This window comes from Oratosquilla oratoria, chromosome 25, assembly GCF_046742065.1.
Source record: "Oratosquilla oratoria isolate Oo_2021 chromosome 25, ASM4674206v1, whole genome shotgun sequence".
In the NCBI taxonomy this organism is placed as follows: Eukaryota; Metazoa; Arthropoda; class Malacostraca; order Stomatopoda; family Squillidae; genus Oratosquilla; species Oratosquilla oratoria.
Window position 1 is genome coordinate 24,628,343 of NC_134801.1, and position 20,098 is coordinate 24,648,440.

General features: G+C 41.6%; 1 protein-coding gene across 6 annotated transcripts in view; it reads left to right on the forward strand.

Moving 5' to 3' along the window:
* Positions 1 to 20,098, forward strand: part of LOC143038861 (uncharacterized) — a 603,232-nt gene that overhangs the window by 519,063 nt on the left and 64,071 nt on the right. For 4 of the 6 annotated variants that reach the window (XM_076208495.1, XM_076208497.1, XM_076208499.1 and 1 more), the window contains 7 exons: positions 12,464 to 13,192; positions 13,439 to 13,494; positions 13,752 to 13,871; positions 14,390 to 14,761; positions 15,454 to 15,615; positions 15,952 to 16,069; positions 17,374 to 17,589. In XM_076208495.1, the coding sequence (XP_076064610.1) occupies positions 12,464 to 13,192; positions 13,439 to 13,494; positions 13,752 to 13,871; positions 14,390 to 14,761; positions 15,454 to 15,615; positions 15,952 to 16,069; positions 17,374 to 17,589 (1,773 nt within the window). The remainder of the gene's footprint in view (positions 1 to 12,463; positions 13,193 to 13,438; positions 13,495 to 13,751; positions 13,872 to 14,389; positions 14,762 to 15,453; positions 15,616 to 15,951; positions 16,070 to 17,373; positions 17,590 to 20,098) is intronic. The other 2 variants (XM_076208500.1, XM_076208501.1) reach the window with 1 other exon arrangement.

A 20,098-nucleotide genomic window follows, 5' to 3' on the forward strand; every position in this document is an offset into this window, starting at 1 on the left:
CACCCAATACATTTGTTTCTTTCCCTCACTCTACAGTTCTCCTCCACCCCTACTCTATTTTTTGCCACATTTGACCCCAAATAATTCAAACTGATGCCTACTTCTCATTACAGTTTTAAATCCCCCAATAAATTTGTTTGTTTCCCTCACTCCACAGTTCACCTCCACCCCCACTAAATTTCTTGCCACATTCGACCCCAAATAATTCAAACTGTCCACTTTCTCCAGCTTTTCTCCTCTAAGACTTACTTTCAATTAGCTACGGCCATCTCTCCTAGTATATTTCATCATCTTTTTATTCCCCATATTTACATACAACTTTTTCCTATCGCATACCTCCCCAACCTTCGTCACTAATTGTTTTAATCCCTTCTCTGACCCCACCACAAACGCAGTGTCGTTCACAAACACCACCTGAATCATCTCCCACTTCCCTTTAGTATCTCTAACCATCTTCAATCCCCTGCCCACCACGCTCGCATATATTCACTTCCCATGCCATCCCATCCATGTACATGTTGAACAGCTATGGTGACATGACACAACCCTGACGCTGCCCAATCTTTACCTCAAACCACTCGCTCTCTCCATTAGCAATACTAACACAAGTTTTACCCTCGTAAAAATTCTTGACTGCACTTAACAACTTCCCCCCAGCCCCATATATCTCCACAACCTCCCACAATACCTGCCTATCTACCCTGTTATAATCCTTCTCCAAATCCCTTAAGGACAAAAAAATCACTACCTTTTGCCAAAACCTCGCAAATCTACTTTACCTCAAACAAATTAACCATGCATCCTCTACTTTTCTTGAACCCACACTAGTCCTCACCAATTATTCCCTCTGTTCCTCTCCTAATCCTCTCAATTAAAAACTTCCCATAAGCTTTTCCACTTACTTCTTGGAACACCCCTATTCCTGTTCTACTCACAGCTCTACTCTATCCTTCACCACCTCCCATACACCCCTAAGCTTCGGATATTCTCTTTCCTTTACTTTTTCATTTGAATGGTTTACTCTAAATCCCTCTCTATCTTCGGCCCTTTTCCTCTTTCTCAACGTAACCTCCACTCTCAGTTTCCCTTCCATCATAAAATTATTTGACGTTCCCCAAATCTCTCCCCTAAGAACATGGACATCCAGAACTCTTCCCATCCTTTCTTCAGGTACCACTACATAGTCCATTAATGCCTTATCCACCACCCTTCCATCCACCACCCTCTCCCATGTGCACTTATGCTTGACTTTCTCCTTAAACACCGTGTTATCATCAACTCTCTTTCTAAACACATCACCATCAACTCTCCACTATATTTTTTACCTGGCACTCCAAACTTCCCAACACAAATACATTGGCATTTCCCCCCAAAAAATACTCCTTCACATATATTCAAAAAGCCACCTTTTCTTCTCCACTCTTCTCACTACCAGGTCCATATACTCATACAAAAATCCATATCTCCCATCCCAGTTTCACATTTACCCACATTAACTTTGAAAATACTTGCCTTCACTCAACCACGCGCTTTCCTTTCTCATCACTTACTAGCAGAGTCACTCCTTCCATCCCTCGCCCCCGACACTCTCCCCACCACGCTCCCAAAACTAAAATTGCACCTGTCCCCATTTCTGGGAGCATGTGCCTCTTTTTTTTTTTTTTTTTTTTTTTTTTTTTTTTTTTTTTTTTTTTTTTTTTTTTTTTTTTTTTTTTGACCGCGTTCCTTCAAGGATTTATGCCCCTCTCATACCCTTGTATCTATGCAATTCGTCTTTGGTCATATTTCAAGTGTATATAAATATATGTATGTATATGTTTACACACACACACACACACACGTATATACATATATATATATGTATATATATATATATATATATGTGTGTGTGTGTGTGTGTGTGTGTGTGTGTGTGTGTGTGTGTGTGTGTGTGTGTGTGTGTGTGTGTGTGTGTGTGTGTGTGTGTGTGTGTGTCTATATATATACGAGTATATATATATATAATATATATATGTGTGTGTGTGTGTGTGTGTGTGTGTGTGTGTGTGTGTGTGTGTGTGTGTGTGTGTGTGTGTGTGTGTGTGTGTGTGTGTGTGTATATATATATATATATATATATATATATGTATGTATGTATATGTATATTTGTGTATGTATGTATATATACATATATCTATACATATGTAAACACGCGCGCTAACGCACGCACGCGCACACATTTTACCTCTCGAACAAAGTACATGCGCATACTGTATACAGTAATGGCGCAATTACAGTTGAGTTGTCAGTGTTTGCATTTTGGGCACAAGACTCGTTGAAGCGGAACGTGAACCATTTAACCGTGTGGACATAAAAAAGAGATAGGGGTGTGTATAATCATAGCTAGTTGGACACAACTTCTGGGCTTTTATTGATGACCGTATCATTATAAGATTACCACGAGTAAATGTACTTTGTATAAATTATTATTGCCAGATCCCACTACTCTATAAATAACGGCAGCATATGACTAACCTACGCTTCATCAGAAGAATTAACAAAATGTGACCATCTTAGCTGATACAACTCTAAGAATTGTAGGTGACTAATAATAACTAGATTCCATTCCATATCTGCAGATACACGTGTGTATATATGCGTCTAGGTACCTCCACACACACACACACACACACACACACCACACACATACACGCCGCGCTCCGAGCCGACACTCCAACTCTGGCGGGTAAGGAGTTGAGTGCGTGTGTATGTGTGTGTGTGTTTGCAAGGTCACTACATTACCCGGGGGTCGAGCCGTATACCAGATCGGAGCTTTCATCAGGGTAATAACTTTCGACCATGAGTCCAACACGTGATCCAAGACCTTGATGAATCACACATACACACGCACACACACACACACACACACACACACACACACACACACACACACACACACACACACACACACACACACACACACACACACACACACACACACACACACACCCGGTGGCGGATTGGTAAGGCACTGGCCTCACAAGCCGGAGAACCGGGGTTCGATTCCCCGGCCGGGCGGAGACAAGTTGGGTTTGTCTCCTTTCACGTGTAGCCCCTGTTCACCTAGCAGCGAGTAGGTACGGGACGTTAGTCAAGGAGTTGTGTCCTTGCATTCCCGGTGTGTGGAGTGTGAGTGGTCTCAGACCTACCCAGAGATCTGCTAATAATGAGCTCTGAGCTCACTGCCGTAGGGTGGTGTCTGGCTGTCTCGAAAAGAGGCTGCAGCAGATCCGAGGTGAATACACACAAACACGCGCACAGAACACAGATAATGCATAAACAGCATCCCATAGTACCCAACACACTGGCATATATAAATCCACTTTCATGATCATGGTTTCCCTTGATAATGACAGTTTGTATATTTAATTCATTCTTACATATCCATTTATTTGAGAACACGCTAGGGTAGTACTGTACTGAGACATTGTGACAAGTAAAGGAAGATGGAAAAAGGAGACACGGGTTTATTCCGAGTTTGTTCTTGACCGTTTTCGCTTTGAGCTGCTTCAGAGGAAGAAACTCGAAACTTGTCAGTAATAAAATCGGAACTAGACCCGTGTCTTCCTCTCTTTTTTCCCATCTTCTTCGACAGTACTGTGCATAGACATTGACATTTAGGGACCAAAGTAGGAAAGGAAAGACAATTTTCTGGACAGAAATTGAAGACAACGAATACTTCACATGACAAATGAATTAATCAATTTCTGATTAAAATATGGGAACGACAACGTAAGAACAATAGCAGTCATTGTTTGGAGTGTAATATATCCATGTCTTATGAAATGATAATAATAATAATAACAATAATAATAATAATAATGATAATAATAATAATAATAATAATAATAATGATAATAATGATAATAATAATAATAATAATAATAATAATAATAATAATAATAATAATGATAATGATAATAATAATAATAATAATAATAATAATAATAATAATAATAATAATAATGATAATGATAATGATAATGATAATAATAATAATAATAATAATAATAATAATAATGATAATAATAATAATAATAATAATAATGATAGTGATAATGATAATAATAATAATAATGATAATAATAATAATAATAATAATAATAATAATAATAATAATAATAATAATAATAATAATAATAATAATAATAATAATAACAATAATAACAACAATAATAATAACAATAATAGTAATAATAATAGTAGTAGTAGTAGTAGTAGTAGTAGTAGTAGTAGTAGTAGTAGTAGTAGTAGTAGTAGTAGTAGTAGTAGTAGTAGTAGTATGAGGAGGAGGAGGAGGAAGAGGAGGAATAATCATGATAGTAATAATAGTAATAATGATAACAATCATATGAATAATATTAAGAAGAAGAAGAAGAAGAACGGTAATTCAGAATAAGATATAGCTAAAGTTGTTGATCGTAACGTTGTGTTCCACACTAATAAAGTGATGACATTAATTCAAATGTGATGACATAAATTATTGCATTAGATGAATTATCTTAATTGCAGTCATTATTAACATAGTATAAAAGGCTAATTAAACTGTTTTTGGTTTCTACATAACAGTAAATTTAATGTTCATCTTGTGAATCAATTGTTAGTAGCAAAATTAGTCCATTTATTTACTGCTAAAAGAACACTTTGTCAATGACTGATGTAAATTCACTTAAAGATATATAACAGCCATGCTTATATACAGATATACAAGCGATACAAATATGGGTAATCACAGTTACAAATTAACGTGCACATTTTTAGGTCCACAACTGTAATCACCAATTACTCCAAGCCAAAGTAATAGGTAAAGTTTTTAACATTAATGAATATTTGCACAAGTCTTTCTTCAAGTCGTAAGATTGTTTTTATACAGTCTCTGTCAAACAGACAAATGACAGTTTGTCATGTGTAATTGTGAAATGAAAAATAGCTTACGTTCCTTTACCATCTTCTGTCTATTACAGAATTCCTCTTTTCATGTGATAGCATAAAATAACGTTTTGTTTTGTATGAAGATTTTTTTTTTACAAAGGGATACAGAGGATTAAATAATTATTTCCACTAATCTGTGACCCGAAATGAAACTATCAGTTATCACCAGTCAACATGTTGGGACCTGACAAGACTGTACATGACTTGACCAAATCCACAGGTGCATGTGATGATTTATACAGACACAACAGAATCTCGTAAACGCAAAAATAGCTATTGGTTGTTATCGTAACAATATACAATGTAGAATAAGTTACTTTTATACGTGTTGCTAAGTTACAATAAGGAATGTGCTCACTTAAGTACCTTTTTTCCTTTGTTTTACCGTCTTCATTTTACTGTAACATAAGTGAAATTGCCTCAACGTATTGGCAAGTGAATATATGTCTAACTTTGATCAATTATATATTGTGATATATTTACTTGCCTAGATTTAAATCATGTTTGAAGAGTAATTAATCATTGTGTTTCTCGTGTCAGCTGATAAGAATGATATTTTTACGATATTTTAATGCGTCGTTAGATTTTCCTTCTTTTTCTTCTTCTTCTTCTTCTTCTTCTTCTTCTTCTTCTTCTTCTTCTTCTTCTTCTTCTTCTTCTTCTTCTTCTTCTTCTTCTTCTTCCTTTTCTTCCTATTCTTTGTGTTTTCGCGTTCTTCGTCTTCTTCTGCTTCTTTTTCTTTTTCTTCTTCTTCCTCTTCTTCTTCTTCTTCTTCCTCTTCTTCTTCTTCTTCTTCTTCTTTTTCCTTCTTCTTCTTTTTCCTTTTTCTTCTTTTTCCTTTTTCTTCTTCTTCTTCTTCTTCTTCTTCGTCTTCTTCTTTCTCACATCCTCTTTATCATTTATTTTCTTTTCTTCCTTATGTTCCCCTTCTACTCCTTCGTTCTCTTCATCTTTCCTTCCTGCTCTTTTTCCCTCTTCTCCTCCTGCTCTTTCTCTTGGACTTCACCCTTACTCTCCCTTCTCCTCCTCCTCCTCCTCCTCCTCCTCCTCCTTCTCCTTCTCCTCCTCGCTCTCTTCCTCCTCCTCCTCCTCCTCGTTCTCCTTCTTCTCCTGCTGCTCGTTCCTTGGATTTCCCCCTTACTCTCCCTCCTCCTCCTCCTCCTCCTCCTCCTCCTCCTCCTCCTCCTCCTCCTCCTCGTTCTCCTCCTCGCTCTCTTCCTCCTTCTCCTCCTCCTTCTCATCTTCCTTCCTTCTTGTACTCCTGCTCCTTTCCTTTTTCTTTTCCTTCTAATATTTCCCATTTTCTTTTTCCTTCCTCTTCTCTTCCTCCACCCCTTGACTCTCCTCTCTTGTCCCTCTTCTTTATCCTTCTCTACTTCATCTTCTCTTCCTGTTTCCCCTCTTCTTTGTGTACCTCCTCCTCCTCCCTCTCCTTTTTCTCATTTTCCTCTTCCTACTCTTTCTTTTTCTCCTTTCCCTTCATTTCCTCCTCCTCCTCCTCTCTTTCCTCCATCTGCTCTTTTTCATACTCCCATTCCTCATCCTTTTATCTGATATTTCCTTCTCTTCCTCCTCCTCCTCTTCCTCCTCCTCCTGTTTTTCCTCCTTCTCCCACTCCTCCTCATCCTTTCTTCTGATATTTCTCTTTCCTGTTCCTCCTCCTCCTCCTCCTCCTCCTCCTGTTGTTCCTCCTTTCTTCTCACTCTTCTTTCTCTTCTTTCTCCTCTTTCACCTTCCTTCTCCTTCTCTCATTCGCTCTCCTTCTCTTCCTCCTCGTCCAATTCCTCCTCCTTTTTTCTTGTTAATCTCATTTACCTTCTCCTTTTCCTTCTTTCTTCTTTTCCTTTTCCATATCCTTTTCCTCTCCTTTCCCTTCTCCTTTTCCGGTCCCTTTTCCTTCCCATTTTCCTTTTCCTTCTACATTTCCTCCTCCTTTTCCTTCTCCTTTTACTCATCCTTTTCCGTCTTTTTTTTTTCTTCTTCTGTTTCTGCACGTGTTGCAGCTCCCTTTCCTTTTCAATCTATGTATGTATGTATACATGTGTGTGTGTGTGTGTGTGTGTGTGTGTGTGTGTGTGTGTGTGTGTGTGTGTGTGTGTGTGTGTGTGTGTGTGTGTGTGTGTGTGTGTGTGTGTGTGTGTGTGTGTGTGTGTGTGTGAGCGCGCGTCTGTGAACAATAACACTGGGTATCACTAGTTTGTTTCCTTAAATGTCTTTAGTGTTTCTAATGTTGTTCTCTCCTAATTTTAGAAATACAATAAAAAAAAATTGCATAGCATCGATATTTCAAAAGATAATTGAGGTATTATATACAAAAGAATTTATACTAAACTACGATAGTACACTATACTTAGCATAATCACATTGCCTATAAATAGTAGGTGATATTTTGTACTTGTATTTTCTTTTTAAATTAATGAAAAAATGTATGTATAAAAGCATGTGATACGGTTATAAGATCCCGGTAGAAATGCAATGAAGAGCGTGATTTCCTAAAGTGAGTTCCTTGACCGTTACGCCATGGCAGCGTCACATCTCCCTTGGTATCTTTTCTCCATTGCAGAAATGTCCTAATGGAATCTCTCACCATGCTCTTCACTCAATCCTCCCAAGTTTTCAAGAAAAAATCTAAACGTGAATGCAAAACGCGCACCTTTAATGACATTCAATTAAATTTACAAAAGTTTTGCTACGACCTGCTTGAAGTTTGGGTTTTCATTATTACCGAGGAATCCATTAACTATTTATCTTGGAAGGCACACCACGCCTCTCTTTCGACATCACTCATTGCATTCTCAAGTTGCATTGACTTCAACATTTTCCCTAATTGTGGACCAGTAAATATACCACCCTAAACTTTGGCCTCTGATAGTTTTGGAAAGAGAAGACGAATCTCCTGAAATGTTTTTCCACCAAAGTACAGTCTATAATCAATCCAATACTTAATTCGCACCTTTCACAATTTTATGTGATACATGCTTAGATCCAACATAGAAACCACACACATAACAGAATGAATCTGGTGAATTCCTGCATCCTCTGTAGCCATCGTCAAGAGCGTCAATATTTATAGTATAAAACTAAAAAAAATGGAAATTGCAAGTGTTTTCCGTACCCCGTATATTTCTTCATATTAGCATAATTTCCTATATCACTAAAACGGTTGATAGTAGAAGAAAATCAAGTACATATTTGTAACCAGCGCGAAATTTGGCAATAGAAACAATAAAAAAAAATCAAACAAAGCTTTTGTGAAAATGTTACCCAGTGTAATGCATGCCAGATGTATGATGTTAGCTCTTATCAAACGATTTGCTCTGAACTTCCACTCACGTCTCATTCTGATCAGCTGACTTTGATTTGTAAGAACTTTGTTTATTAAAATGTTGTGTCGTGTAATACTTATCAAACGATTTGCTCTCAACTTCCATTCTGATAAGTTGACTTTGATTTGTAAGAACTTTGTTTATTAAGATTTGTCATTTCCTAAACTTCTTTCCTTTCGCAAATCATTCCCAGGAAGAAGACGCACAGGTAAATAACGGTCCACTCCCGTTCCATACTCTCCCAGGGACACTCAGACCCGACCCAAAGTAAACAAAAACTATATGAACATTCTTTTTTTCTATCCTGTCACAGAATTATCAGTAAAAGAAAATAATTTTTATTATGAGACATCTTTTGGGTCAGGTCCATGTGTCTGTTGTAGTGTGGACGGTTTTTAAATGTTAGTTGACAGTTTAGTAGGGTTTTTCATTACACGCATGGAATGACATTGTCTTTCAATCCTTCCATGTAATACTAATTACCAGACATTGTTTACAATATAGGAACCATTGAAAAAATAGGCAAACCAACAAAATTGTCGTCGAACTTTTGTATCTGACTGTATAATATGACGAATTTTATTTGTATTTTGTATAGCTTGAATGAAATTACTTTTTCATAATAACAGATTATTATCAAATTTATGTTTTCCTGAGCAGATGTAAGGGGGTATGTGAGGGAGGAAGTAACGTGTACGTGCATGTACGTTTATGTATGTGCGTGTGTGTGTGTGTGTGAAAGAGAGTGTGTGTGTGTGTGTGTAAGTGTCGATTTGTACGTGCGTGTGTGTGTGTAAGTATGGATTTGTACATGTGTGCGAGTGTATGTGTGTGGGTGTGGGTGGGTAAGTGTGGATTTGTACGTGTGTGCGAGTGTGTGTATGTGTGTAAGTGTGGATTTGTACGTGTGAGTGGGTGTGCGTACGTATGTATTCGTTTATGTATATGCATATATATGTGTGTATGTATATGCGTGTGTGTAAATGTGTGCAAATGTGTTTGTGTGTGTGCATTTGCGTTTGTGTGTTTGTATGTGCGTGCGAGTGTGTATGTGTGTGTGCGTGTGTGCAAATGTGTTTGTGTGTGTGCGTTTACGTCTGTGTGTTTGTATGTGCGTGTGTGCTTGCGAGTGTGTATCTGTGTGTGTGCGTGCGAGTGTGTGTGTAAATGTGTGTGCATGTTTTTGTGTGTAAATGTGTGTGTATGAATTGTGTGTGTGCGTGCTTGTACGTTTACGTCTATGTTTATGTGTGTGAGTGTCTGTGTGTCTGTATGTGTGTGTGTGTGTGTGTGCGCGCGCGCGCTTATCAAGTTTACAATTCCTGTCTTTATTTTATATTTTGAATATGGCTATTTCATCCACTCGGGAATTTTTGCTTTTATCTTCCTGACATGTGTCTTTATCTATTTCCATTAGATTAAGTCTTCCTTCTCATTATTTTTCTGATTTATTTAGTTACAATATTTCGGGTGTTTTGCTACTTTTACTTCTGTCTTGATAATAAAATATCTTAAATTTCTACGAGAAAAAATATCCTGTCTTCCTGTAGGCATTTTTTTTTTTTTCTTCTTTTAAACATTTGCCTTATCCTTTCTGTATCTATACATTTTCTGACAAGAAATATCCATTCTTCCTGTGCGCAACTTTCTCTGTAATACTAAATCTCCCTTCTTTTGTCTATCCTTACCATTTAGCACCACATTACAGACCCAATAATCCACAATTTTATATTTCATTTTACATAGAACACCTTTTGCCCATATGTAAACCCGCTTTCCCATCCCACCCATTCCCTTCCACAGCCAATTCCTTTCATCAACAAGATCCTAATGAACTCATGGCCTCCATCTAACCCTACGCTGTGAAGATTTACAAGCAATTAACCCATCTTAGTCTTGGGAAATGCAAGACTTGTTGGAGACTGTTAACCTTTAAGATCAGTATTAGCCACTGAAGGCAACTAACCCTACCAAACCAGAAGATACTCCCGGCGGGCATCCTGCGGAAAAAGAGAAAATGTGCAGTGAAAATTCTAATGCTTTTAACATCGTACACTCTGGTATCATAATTCTCTGTTCCAAAGCTTTAAGCTGACTCAAAAAAAACAGCGCCATATAAGTTGTGCAGTAGTTTAAAGCGAACGCTAAATGCTATCGTATCGATTTGATTTCTATGAAGGGACTAACTCTGGGAGCTACAAGAAGTGAGGCACATCCAGGGAAACTGAGAACCACTGACAGATCTCCGATGTTGCCATCCGCCCCTGAACCGTCACTCTGACGAAAACATCTCCTTCCTTGCCGCTCATTTCACAACAACAGTTTCTTTTACTGTTGATGCGAGTGCCATCTCTTGTAATACATCCCAAACGTCTCCCTGAATAGAAACATCATCAGGCACAGTCACTCGGTTTCACGTCTGAGTGATACTTCATGACAAGACTTTTGGAATCCCTTCAGAGGAGTAGTGAGAGACCAGATCCGGGCTGTCATGGAGCCTTCTCCCCTAAAACTGGCTCCTCTGGAGTCCGACACCCAAGAAAAAGTCCCCAAGACCCACGTCAGCATTAAGGTCTCCTGAAGAATCGGAGCACCGATTCCTCCTGCGGGCTTCAAGTGGTTCTGGCAGTCCCTAACGATGCGTGTAGAGTAGTTTGCATGCTACGTCAAGCGTTGATTGGACAGCAGAAGCGTATCCTGTGCAGCACAGTAGTTGCCAAGGCTGTCCAGTAGCCAGTAACAATGCCTTGTTAACCCGCTTCGCTGTAGAGCCACACTCGCCATGTTAGACAAATAGTGTGGGATGTGTCATGTAGTTAACCTTACATGTAGACATTTGTTGTTTTGATTGGCGTAATATGATTACTGCTTTGACTAATCATACTTTACAATCAGTGCAGTTGTAGTTTGTGCTGGTTCGCGTGACATTGTACCTGTTTAGTTCCCGTTTTTGTTTCAGTGTTCATTCTAGTTGAGGTAGATGTAATCAATTGTGCTGGTTTTGATTAAACCCTGTAGCTTCAGGCTTTGCATCGTGCGCGGGTCTCCCCCAACTCGAGAATGTGACCTCACCTGACCTCGCCTCTTGTGTGACGTTATTATCTCCACATAGTGCAACTCGGGTGCAGGAACTCAAAAAACCAACTACAGCTCCTCTGGCCACGGGGATGTTTTTGGCAGGGACCAGTGACGGGCACCTGGATGTGGTGGTCCTGCAAGATAGACAGCGGAGCTGCCCATTTTCAAAAACCATCACCTCCCATCAGCCACCCTGAGGGGTTGATATTCGGTTTCCGGACTGTGTCCAAGATCTCCCTCTCTCTCTCTCTATGAACTTCAGCTCTATTTCTTCCATTTTTCACACATGGAGAGCTGACAACTGGAGTCTGCTCTCCCCTTCCTACAGCTTTCTCCTGGTGAAAGTCTCACATTGATACGATGCAGAAAACAGTCCAAAGTTTCTTCCCAGAGAGGTCTGTGGGAGGCTCCGAATACTGTTGTCAGTTAATGTATGACTGCGGGTTTCTCACTCAATGAAACTCGAAAAACGATTGATTTATTTGATCATAATTCATACATGGTTACTATTTAGTAGGTATCTGCGGTTCATACGTTCTTATTTAGGAGATAACCGTGGTGATGATAATACGTTATGTATACAAACTAAGCAGAAGTATATCGTCAAACAAATCTCCAATAATTACAGAATTCAAGTTGTGACAACTCGATAAAAAAGAGAGGAGAAAAGTCATATTACTGGATATCAAAAATAGTCACATTTTTCTGATACATCATGCGCATTCTTCGTAAGCCTAAGGATATGAACGAAAGGCGGAAATGCCAGGCCTAGATTTCTTAAGTTACTACATTACGATAATCACAAATATTGACCTAAGCACCTTTGTGAGAGTGCACTCCAGATGCGAGAGCCCAGTTCTGTGTTTGTGTCCAGTAGGCCTTGAGCGATACATCCACGGGTCGCCGCGCCTTCCAGTTGAGTTACACGTCTGAGGCGAGGTCTCATGGTATCCCCGCCTCGAGTGATGCAGTCTAGAGCACTGCAGTCGTCTCAGTCCCTAGAGTGGGTGTCACTCGAGAACCGCGCGATGCAAAGCCGGCGCCATGTGTCAGAGTCACGATCATGACGGATGTGGTGCACGATGCAGGTTGCGACAAGTCCCATTGCCAAGACGTGGGCGTGTGGGCGTGCAAGGACGTGGAATGGGCGCAGTCCACCTTCCCCAACCCCCTGGGACTCTCGGCGCGAGAGGCCGAGCCCCTGGCTTCGCAGTTCTGGCTCCACCTGCACAGTATCGGTTGCAGTCGCGCCTTCCGGTTCGTGGTCTGCGGGATGTTGGCCCCGCCCTGCGTGCCCGGGGTGCCCCTGGCTGTGCCGCCGTGCCGCGAGCTCTGCGAGAAAGAAGTGGCCCTCTGCCTGCCCCGGATGGAATCCTACTACCTAACGTGGCCCAACGACAGCTTCCGATGCGAAGACCTCCCGTACAGTCACCAGAGGCCCTGCCTCAGCTACGGCGACGGCCAGGTTCTCTACCCGCCCATCCTGACCAGGGACTGCGGGCAGGGCGCCTTCCAGCCCTCGAACTACTACGAATACTACGACTACTACGAAGAGTTCCCACCTTCTCCCTCCTCTTCCTCCTACACCATCTCCACAGTCCCACGGATGGGGCCTACTCTCACCACCACATTTACCACCACACCCCAAACAACCACAGTCAGAGAATCAAAAGCCACAACAACCGTTCCACCCCCACCTCGTGTTCCTGTCCTTGTGTCTCCCCCACCCCTTTCTCCTCCTCCTCCACCTCCTCCTCCATCTTACTCTTCCCATCGTGATTATAGTTATGGCTTAGAAACCAATGTCATTTATGATGGTTAGTCTTCGCTTCACTTTTTTTTTTTTTTTTTTTTTTTTTTTTTTTACTTGATCCATTTCCTTGTAGTTGCATCTTCTATTTTGTGCGTATATGTATAAATAAACTCATGAAAATATTTCTTTTAAAGTACTGATATGTTCGTCAAACCCTAATTGGTAGCTTTTGTGTGTCTAAGTGTCTAAAAGCTTAATTAGGGCCATGCCCTGAACCTGAGGGAACTAACTTGACCTCGTGTTTCGGCAGATTTCAGTTTCGGCCAGCCTGGACCCAAGGGAGACAAAGGAGAACCCGGAGAGAGGGTGAGTCTCTCTTTTCACTGTGACTCTCTTTATTGTCCTTAAGTAAACCAACAATACAACGAATATAGAGTAGTAGTAGTAGTAGTAGTACAGGGTAAGATAGGTAAGATGGGGGAGAGGGTGGGAAGGGGGATTTCCAGGGTTAGTGTAAGGAAAGAATGAAATGAAAGGAAGTTAGAATTATGATGATAGCTGTGGGGCAGACCCACTTGCAGTAGAGCGAAATCATGGACTGATATTTGTGTGACCCTTTGCAGGGACCACCTGGCGAATCAGTGGCTGGCCCTCCAGGACCTCAAGGACCCCCAGGACCTCCTGGCCCAGGATACGACCTTTCGTTACAGGACTTCGGGTCCGGAGCAGGCGAGGGATTCATTGTAAGTTGTCGCGTTCCTCTTCTGGCAGCACCTGTCTGTCTGGTAGTGGCATCACGCGGGGAGACTTCTGATCAGCACCCCTGACAAGCGGTTTTTTTTTTTTTTTTTTTTTTTTTTTTTTTTTTTTTTTTTTTTTTTTTTTTTTTTTTTTTTTTTTTTTTTTTTTTTTTTTTTTTGTGTTACATGTGAAGTATGCCAAGCAGAGTTTTGGTTTCAGTCGCACTCCGTACGATGCAACTGCGTTTGGAAACTAAGAGTTACTCAAACCAAGTTCATCCATTGCTGAGTAGCATGCAACACTACACTGTCATGCACAGTATTTACTTTTGGTATAAGATAGGTTCTGGATAATGTGTAGCTTGCTATATGTAGTGGCTCTTGTCTTGCTTCTCGTCACTCTACCAATGAGATCTCAGCGCTGGATGCCGACCAAGAAGCTCCCAGTGTATGTTGAGTGACGCCATGAGTCATATCTTGGTCACTCACGACCTAAATCTCTTCTCTCCCTCCTCCTGCAGGAAGTTGGGTTCAAGGGCCGGAAACGAGGGCCTCTAGGTGCAGCAGGGCAGTGCCGATGCAACGAGAGTTCAATTGCGAAGCTGGTGCTGAAGAACATCCCGCTGGGACCGCAAGGCCCACATGGTTCTCCCGGACGGGACGGGAACCCAGGGGCTCCAGGTACCCCCGGCCGCCCCGGGCCTCAGGGTGAGCGCGGGGGGGTCGGGCCCCTTGGGCCGAAAGGAGACCGAGGAGAGCGAGGGGACCCAGGTCCTGACGGGATTATGGGGCCCAAAGGCGAGGTCGGTCACGACGGAGCCCCCGGTCTACCTGGTGAACGTGGCCCCATGGGACCTCCCGGACCGCCAGGCTTTGCGATCACAGGATATGACGTAAGCAGACTCCTCTCTTACGGGAATTGGACAGTTCTGGGCAAGGAGGGAATGGGTTCTTGGATTTCAGGTGACTTAATACTTTGTATGTGTGTGTGTGCGTGTTTGTGTGCTGTGTCATCACCTCTATGTTTATTTGCACGCAGCCTCTTTGGAAACCACGCACCATGTTTAAGGTAAAGACCTCCCGTTGACCACGTTTAGCATTATTCTATCTAAGGTAGTGGTTCCCAAACTTCTTCAGTTTCTTACCCAATTTAACACCCCACGTTAATCATGTTACCCCCTTTCACAAAATGATGTCACCATTGACATATGTGGCTAAATTAAAACAGTAGAGATATTTTTGTTTATTTGTTGTATTTGAACATTGTGCATCTCAAATGACCATTGCCAAAAATGTTGAGAAAATTAGTAGGGTGGATGGAGCTGCATACTTGAAGCTAGCTGAGGAATTCTTGGCTTCTTGATTTTTATAAATCTTAACCCTTTTCTGTCGCCCCTCCATTACCACTGATCTAAAGGTTTCTTCCCTCTTGTAAGGGAGGTAGCCAGCCAAGGCATGCGCCCACTCCCACCCATTGCACTTCCATCCAGAAAAGAATCGTGTAATGTAACAACGAGAAATTGGTTTGTCGTTACTTTCCTGTGCTCTGTTAACCCAAACTTCTTTTCTCCTGGTGTCGGCACAGGTGGACGGTGGCCTGGACATCAGTCCGGGGCGTCCAGGAACCCCTGGAACGCCAGGGGAGAAGGGCGACCGCGGTTTCCCCGGATCCCGAGGTGACAGAGGCTTTCCAGGATCCAAGGGCGAGAGAGGATCCAAGGGCTCCAAGGGCAACAAGGGCGGAAGGGTATGTGCCTGGAAACGCCACGTGCATTTCATATCTTGTACTGAGTGCTAGTCATGGATTGAGTTTATTTTGTTCGCACATGTAACATTTGGTTTTTGTGTCATTATGGCATTTGGAAATAAACTCTCCTTCTGAGATTCGAACCCTTGCCTGAGCGGCTTGCTTTTTTACGGCCTTCGTCTTATAAAAAGCAAGCCGCTCAGGCGAGGGTTCGAATCCCAGTAGGAGAGTTTATTTCTAAATAGCATTTGCTGTTGCAGACAAAATAATCTGATTATGTACAATTCGCAATAGAAGTTTTTTCTTCATATTGAGTACTCCCCGTCATTCCCTCAGGGCCTCCAAGGAACCAAAGGGTTGCAGGGGCAGAAAGGCGAACCAGGATCCCCAGGGTCAGACGGAGCACCGGGTCCTCCAGGGTTTAACGGGTCCCCAGGTGGCAAGGGAGACAGAGGTAAGTGTAAACTCACTGACACACAGGATGCACACTGAACATCTCCGAGATAAAAAAAAAAAAAAAAAAAAAAACATAAGAATAAGGGAGACTACCAAGAGATCGTAAGGTCTGCACTAGGCAGTTCCATGTCCATTACCACCTATCATTCCTGTCCATAAAGCTGTCTAAGCTTCTCCTGAAACAACCAATGGTTTCAGTGCTCGCTACGTGGCTACTGAGTCTATTCCAGTCGTTAAATACTCTACTGGTAAAGCAGCTCTTGGTTATTTCCTTCTCTTTTTTTACACGAGGTGGATGATTGAATAACCGAAAAATTAATTTCTGTCAATATGGACTTTTAGCACTTTTTTTTTTTTTTTTTTTGTCTATTCTTCACCTTCATCCTCATTCTCCTCTTCCGCCTCTTCTTCTTCCTCCTCTTCCTCCTCTTTTTCCTTGTACCCTCACCTCCTCACCATCCTCATTCTTATCCTCCTCTTCCTTTTCCTCCTCCTCCTCTTCGTTCTACTCTTCCCCCAGCTCCTCGTCTTCCTCCTCCTCCTCCTCCTCCTCCTCGTCGTCGTCGTCATCTTCATCCTCGTCGTTGTCATCATGATCATCACTATCATCTTCTTCTTCTTTCTCTTCTTTTTTCTTCTTTTCTTTTCATTCTTTTTTCCCCTTTTTTCTCCTTCCTCTTCTTTTTCTTCTTCCTCTTTTTCCTCGTCCTTCTCTTGCTCCTCCTCTTGCTGTTACTGTTCTTCCTCTTCCTCCTCCTCATCTAGATTACCCTCATCTTCATCCTCATTTACCTCTTCTCTTCGCATCTTCTCTTCCTTCACCTGCTTCTACTCCTCTTCCTGTTCTTCCTCTTGCTCCTATTCCCTATTTTCTTCTTCTTCTTCCTCATCCTTTTCTTCTTCCTCCTCTTCCTTTTCATCATCATCTTCTCTTCCTCCTACTTCCACTCTTCCTATTCTTCTGTCTTTTCCTCCTCTTTCTTTTCTTCTTCCCCTTCTTCCTCTTTTACTTCATCATCATCATCAATCATCGATCACCGATCGTGGATTATCAAACATTAATCATCATCATTGTGCAAACCGTTGAAAAAATAGCATTAGCCTGACGACCGTTGACAGTTATCATGGATTTAACGGTTTCCAGTTTTAATTTCTTTGGCTCCTTTCACTGTGTCCTGTCAACACACGTACGTGAACACAAGTGAATTGAGTGCACGTATGTTTATGATTTATGTTCATGGACTGGGTATAAAGACTCTTGTTCTATATACTGTGATTGACGACACAGACAACCTGTTCCAGGCGAACGAGGACCTCCTGGAAAGGGGGAGAGAGGTCCCCCTGGGAAACCCGGTGGTCTGTCGCAGGAGGAACGCAAGATGATCATCGACCAGGTGGTGAACCTTATGGGCACGGGACCCAGCGGCAGCGGGTCCAGCTTTGGCATCTCCACCATCGACGAAGGGAGCGGCGTCAGCGAGGAGAGTTGGTATTCCGGGGCAGGCATGTCTTGGCTTGGTAAGTAAAGTGTGCTCTCCGTGTGTGTCTGTGTGTTTTCCTTCTCACCCCCAACCCCAACCCCAAAACAACCCAACACACACACACACACACACACACACACACACACACACACACACACACACACACACACACACACACACACACACACACACACACACACACACACACACACACACACACACACACACACACGAATCACACACACACGCACACACACACATACCCCGGCAGACAGTCGACATACGAACCCATGTTACAGCCTCTAAGAGTCTAAGGCAAGGTTCCTCAACCCGTCATCTTATGTATCCCACACTTTATGTTTTTTCCTCCTGAAGACTTGTTCTCAACACTAAATGAAACCGTGGAGCATCCACCAACTACCGCTAACTTCCGATTTGTGAAACTTTGTGGCTTACATTTGGCCCATGTAATAATGGACCTCAGGTTGAGAAACATTGCTCTAGAGAATCCTTGAAAATGGCCAAGACCAAAGGGCTTCCAAACTTCTACTCGCGGAAGTTCCAACTCCCTCGAAACTCTACATATAATTGTGCAGATGAATATAACCATAACATCGATTGCACGATTGTCAGTAGTGCACAGGTTTCGAGAGGCTGATGCTTCTGACAGAAGAGGGTTGGTAGCCCTGCAGTATCACAGTTACAGACCTAGATGTCTCACAACATGCAAGGACATTCTATTTGTTTAAGAAGAATCTCATTTCCCTTATCGATTCCTTATACAATATCATACAATCGAAGGTGTACTTTTTCATTTCCTTCACTCTACATATTATAACTCATTAAGGTTCACTTCTTGAGAACTATTGTTCTCCACGAACATCTATCTCCAGATTCAACTGATAGATGATGTCTCAATGGCCTTAAGGCCACAACAATTTTGATCAATTTTAGTATGAAATACATTGCAAAAAGCCTATGATTTTTTTTTTCATTTTTTGTGTTCAGTGATCTAGTGTTAATGAATATGTGATTCATTCTGTTCTTTTCACACTTTAATTTGACATGTCTTATTTTCTGTGTTTTATTTTGATATAGTCTTTCATCAGTTACATCTAAGTTAACCTAGGTTGAGTTTTTGTTGTAATCACTTTTGTATGATTTAACGTTTTTCTAATTATTATCATTTTATCATACTAGTTTCATTTGTGCTAGTGATAGCCTAGATTTGCACGTAGATGTCGGTAGTGTAATGTTTTCAGTGTACTGACTTGTTAATATCTAATATTAGATCCAATATGAAGGTATGTTGAATGTTGCATGCAGGCTATGGTGGATTCTGCACGAAGGTATTGTATAATTGGATGCACTTTGTACGATTTTGTGTTTATTGAACATAGCCGTAGTCTTCATTGCTTTTCGGCTTAAAAGACCCGTCTGTGCGTTCTAGATTGTTCTGCTTCACATGAAAACAGAAGAGAGTCGAAGTCAGTTGACAGTAAAGCATAAGAGGCAGCGGTTCCGTCCACCCGATCGTTGTTTTCCATGAACCGCAAAGACTTGGATACCTTGTTAAATTCGGAATCTTCCAGAGGTTTTTGATTCTTGACGTAATAGTCATGGCAGATGATTTCCTCCCGACCCGACATGAAACTGAAGACATTTCTCTTTATTCACGGAGTACACCTTACCATGAACGCTTGAACTACTCAAAATCCCACACATAAAAACCTAAACTATTCAAATTCCCACCTTGCCACTTGAGCCCTGATGTTTTGTCTCTGTGAATTGTCTGAATTTGACCAAATTCTTCCCTGTCTATAGAAGATCAGTCCTTCCTTTTGTAGGCGACAGACTTTCTTCCTTGCAGACCCCTGAGCTCCAGCAGTAGCTCCAGCAGTTATCAGCACCCTAAATTCCCTCCTTCAGAAAAATCACCTGATCTCGATCATTGCCACCCTTCAACAGTGTATTATCTCTTCCGCTGAATATTTTTGTATTAACTTTTTAAGAAACAAAAAAATCTTTTGCCATCACCTACAGTCATATTTCCCTTCCCGACGTTTAACATGTTTTGCATGCTCCTCTCGACACATCCACACCCGGTTCCTCGCCTCTTCCATACCCTGTCTCACCATTCCACAAAAAAAAAGAAAAAAATAAAAGACCCAGAGAACAGACATCCCTATTTCCTTACCTAATGGCTTCCCAAGGAACACACTACGTACATTCAAGAACAGGCAGTCTTTAGACATGCTGAACGAACCCGAGGCTAGAGATTCACGTTCCCACCACGCGATTTCTCTCGACCGAAAAGCTATGGAGCTGTCGGAAATAACACAAACACCTTTTGCACCCATCGCCTCTTCGTTCTTCTGACCTTCTGTCGCTTTTTTTTTTTTTCATTTAATGCTCTTTGCCTTTATCACCTTTAGTGTGACTGTCACACAAACGCACGCATGGTAACAAATGCATACACACACGCCCATACACAAACACACACACGGATCACATGTATGCGTGCATAACTTTTCGAGTGTAAAGGA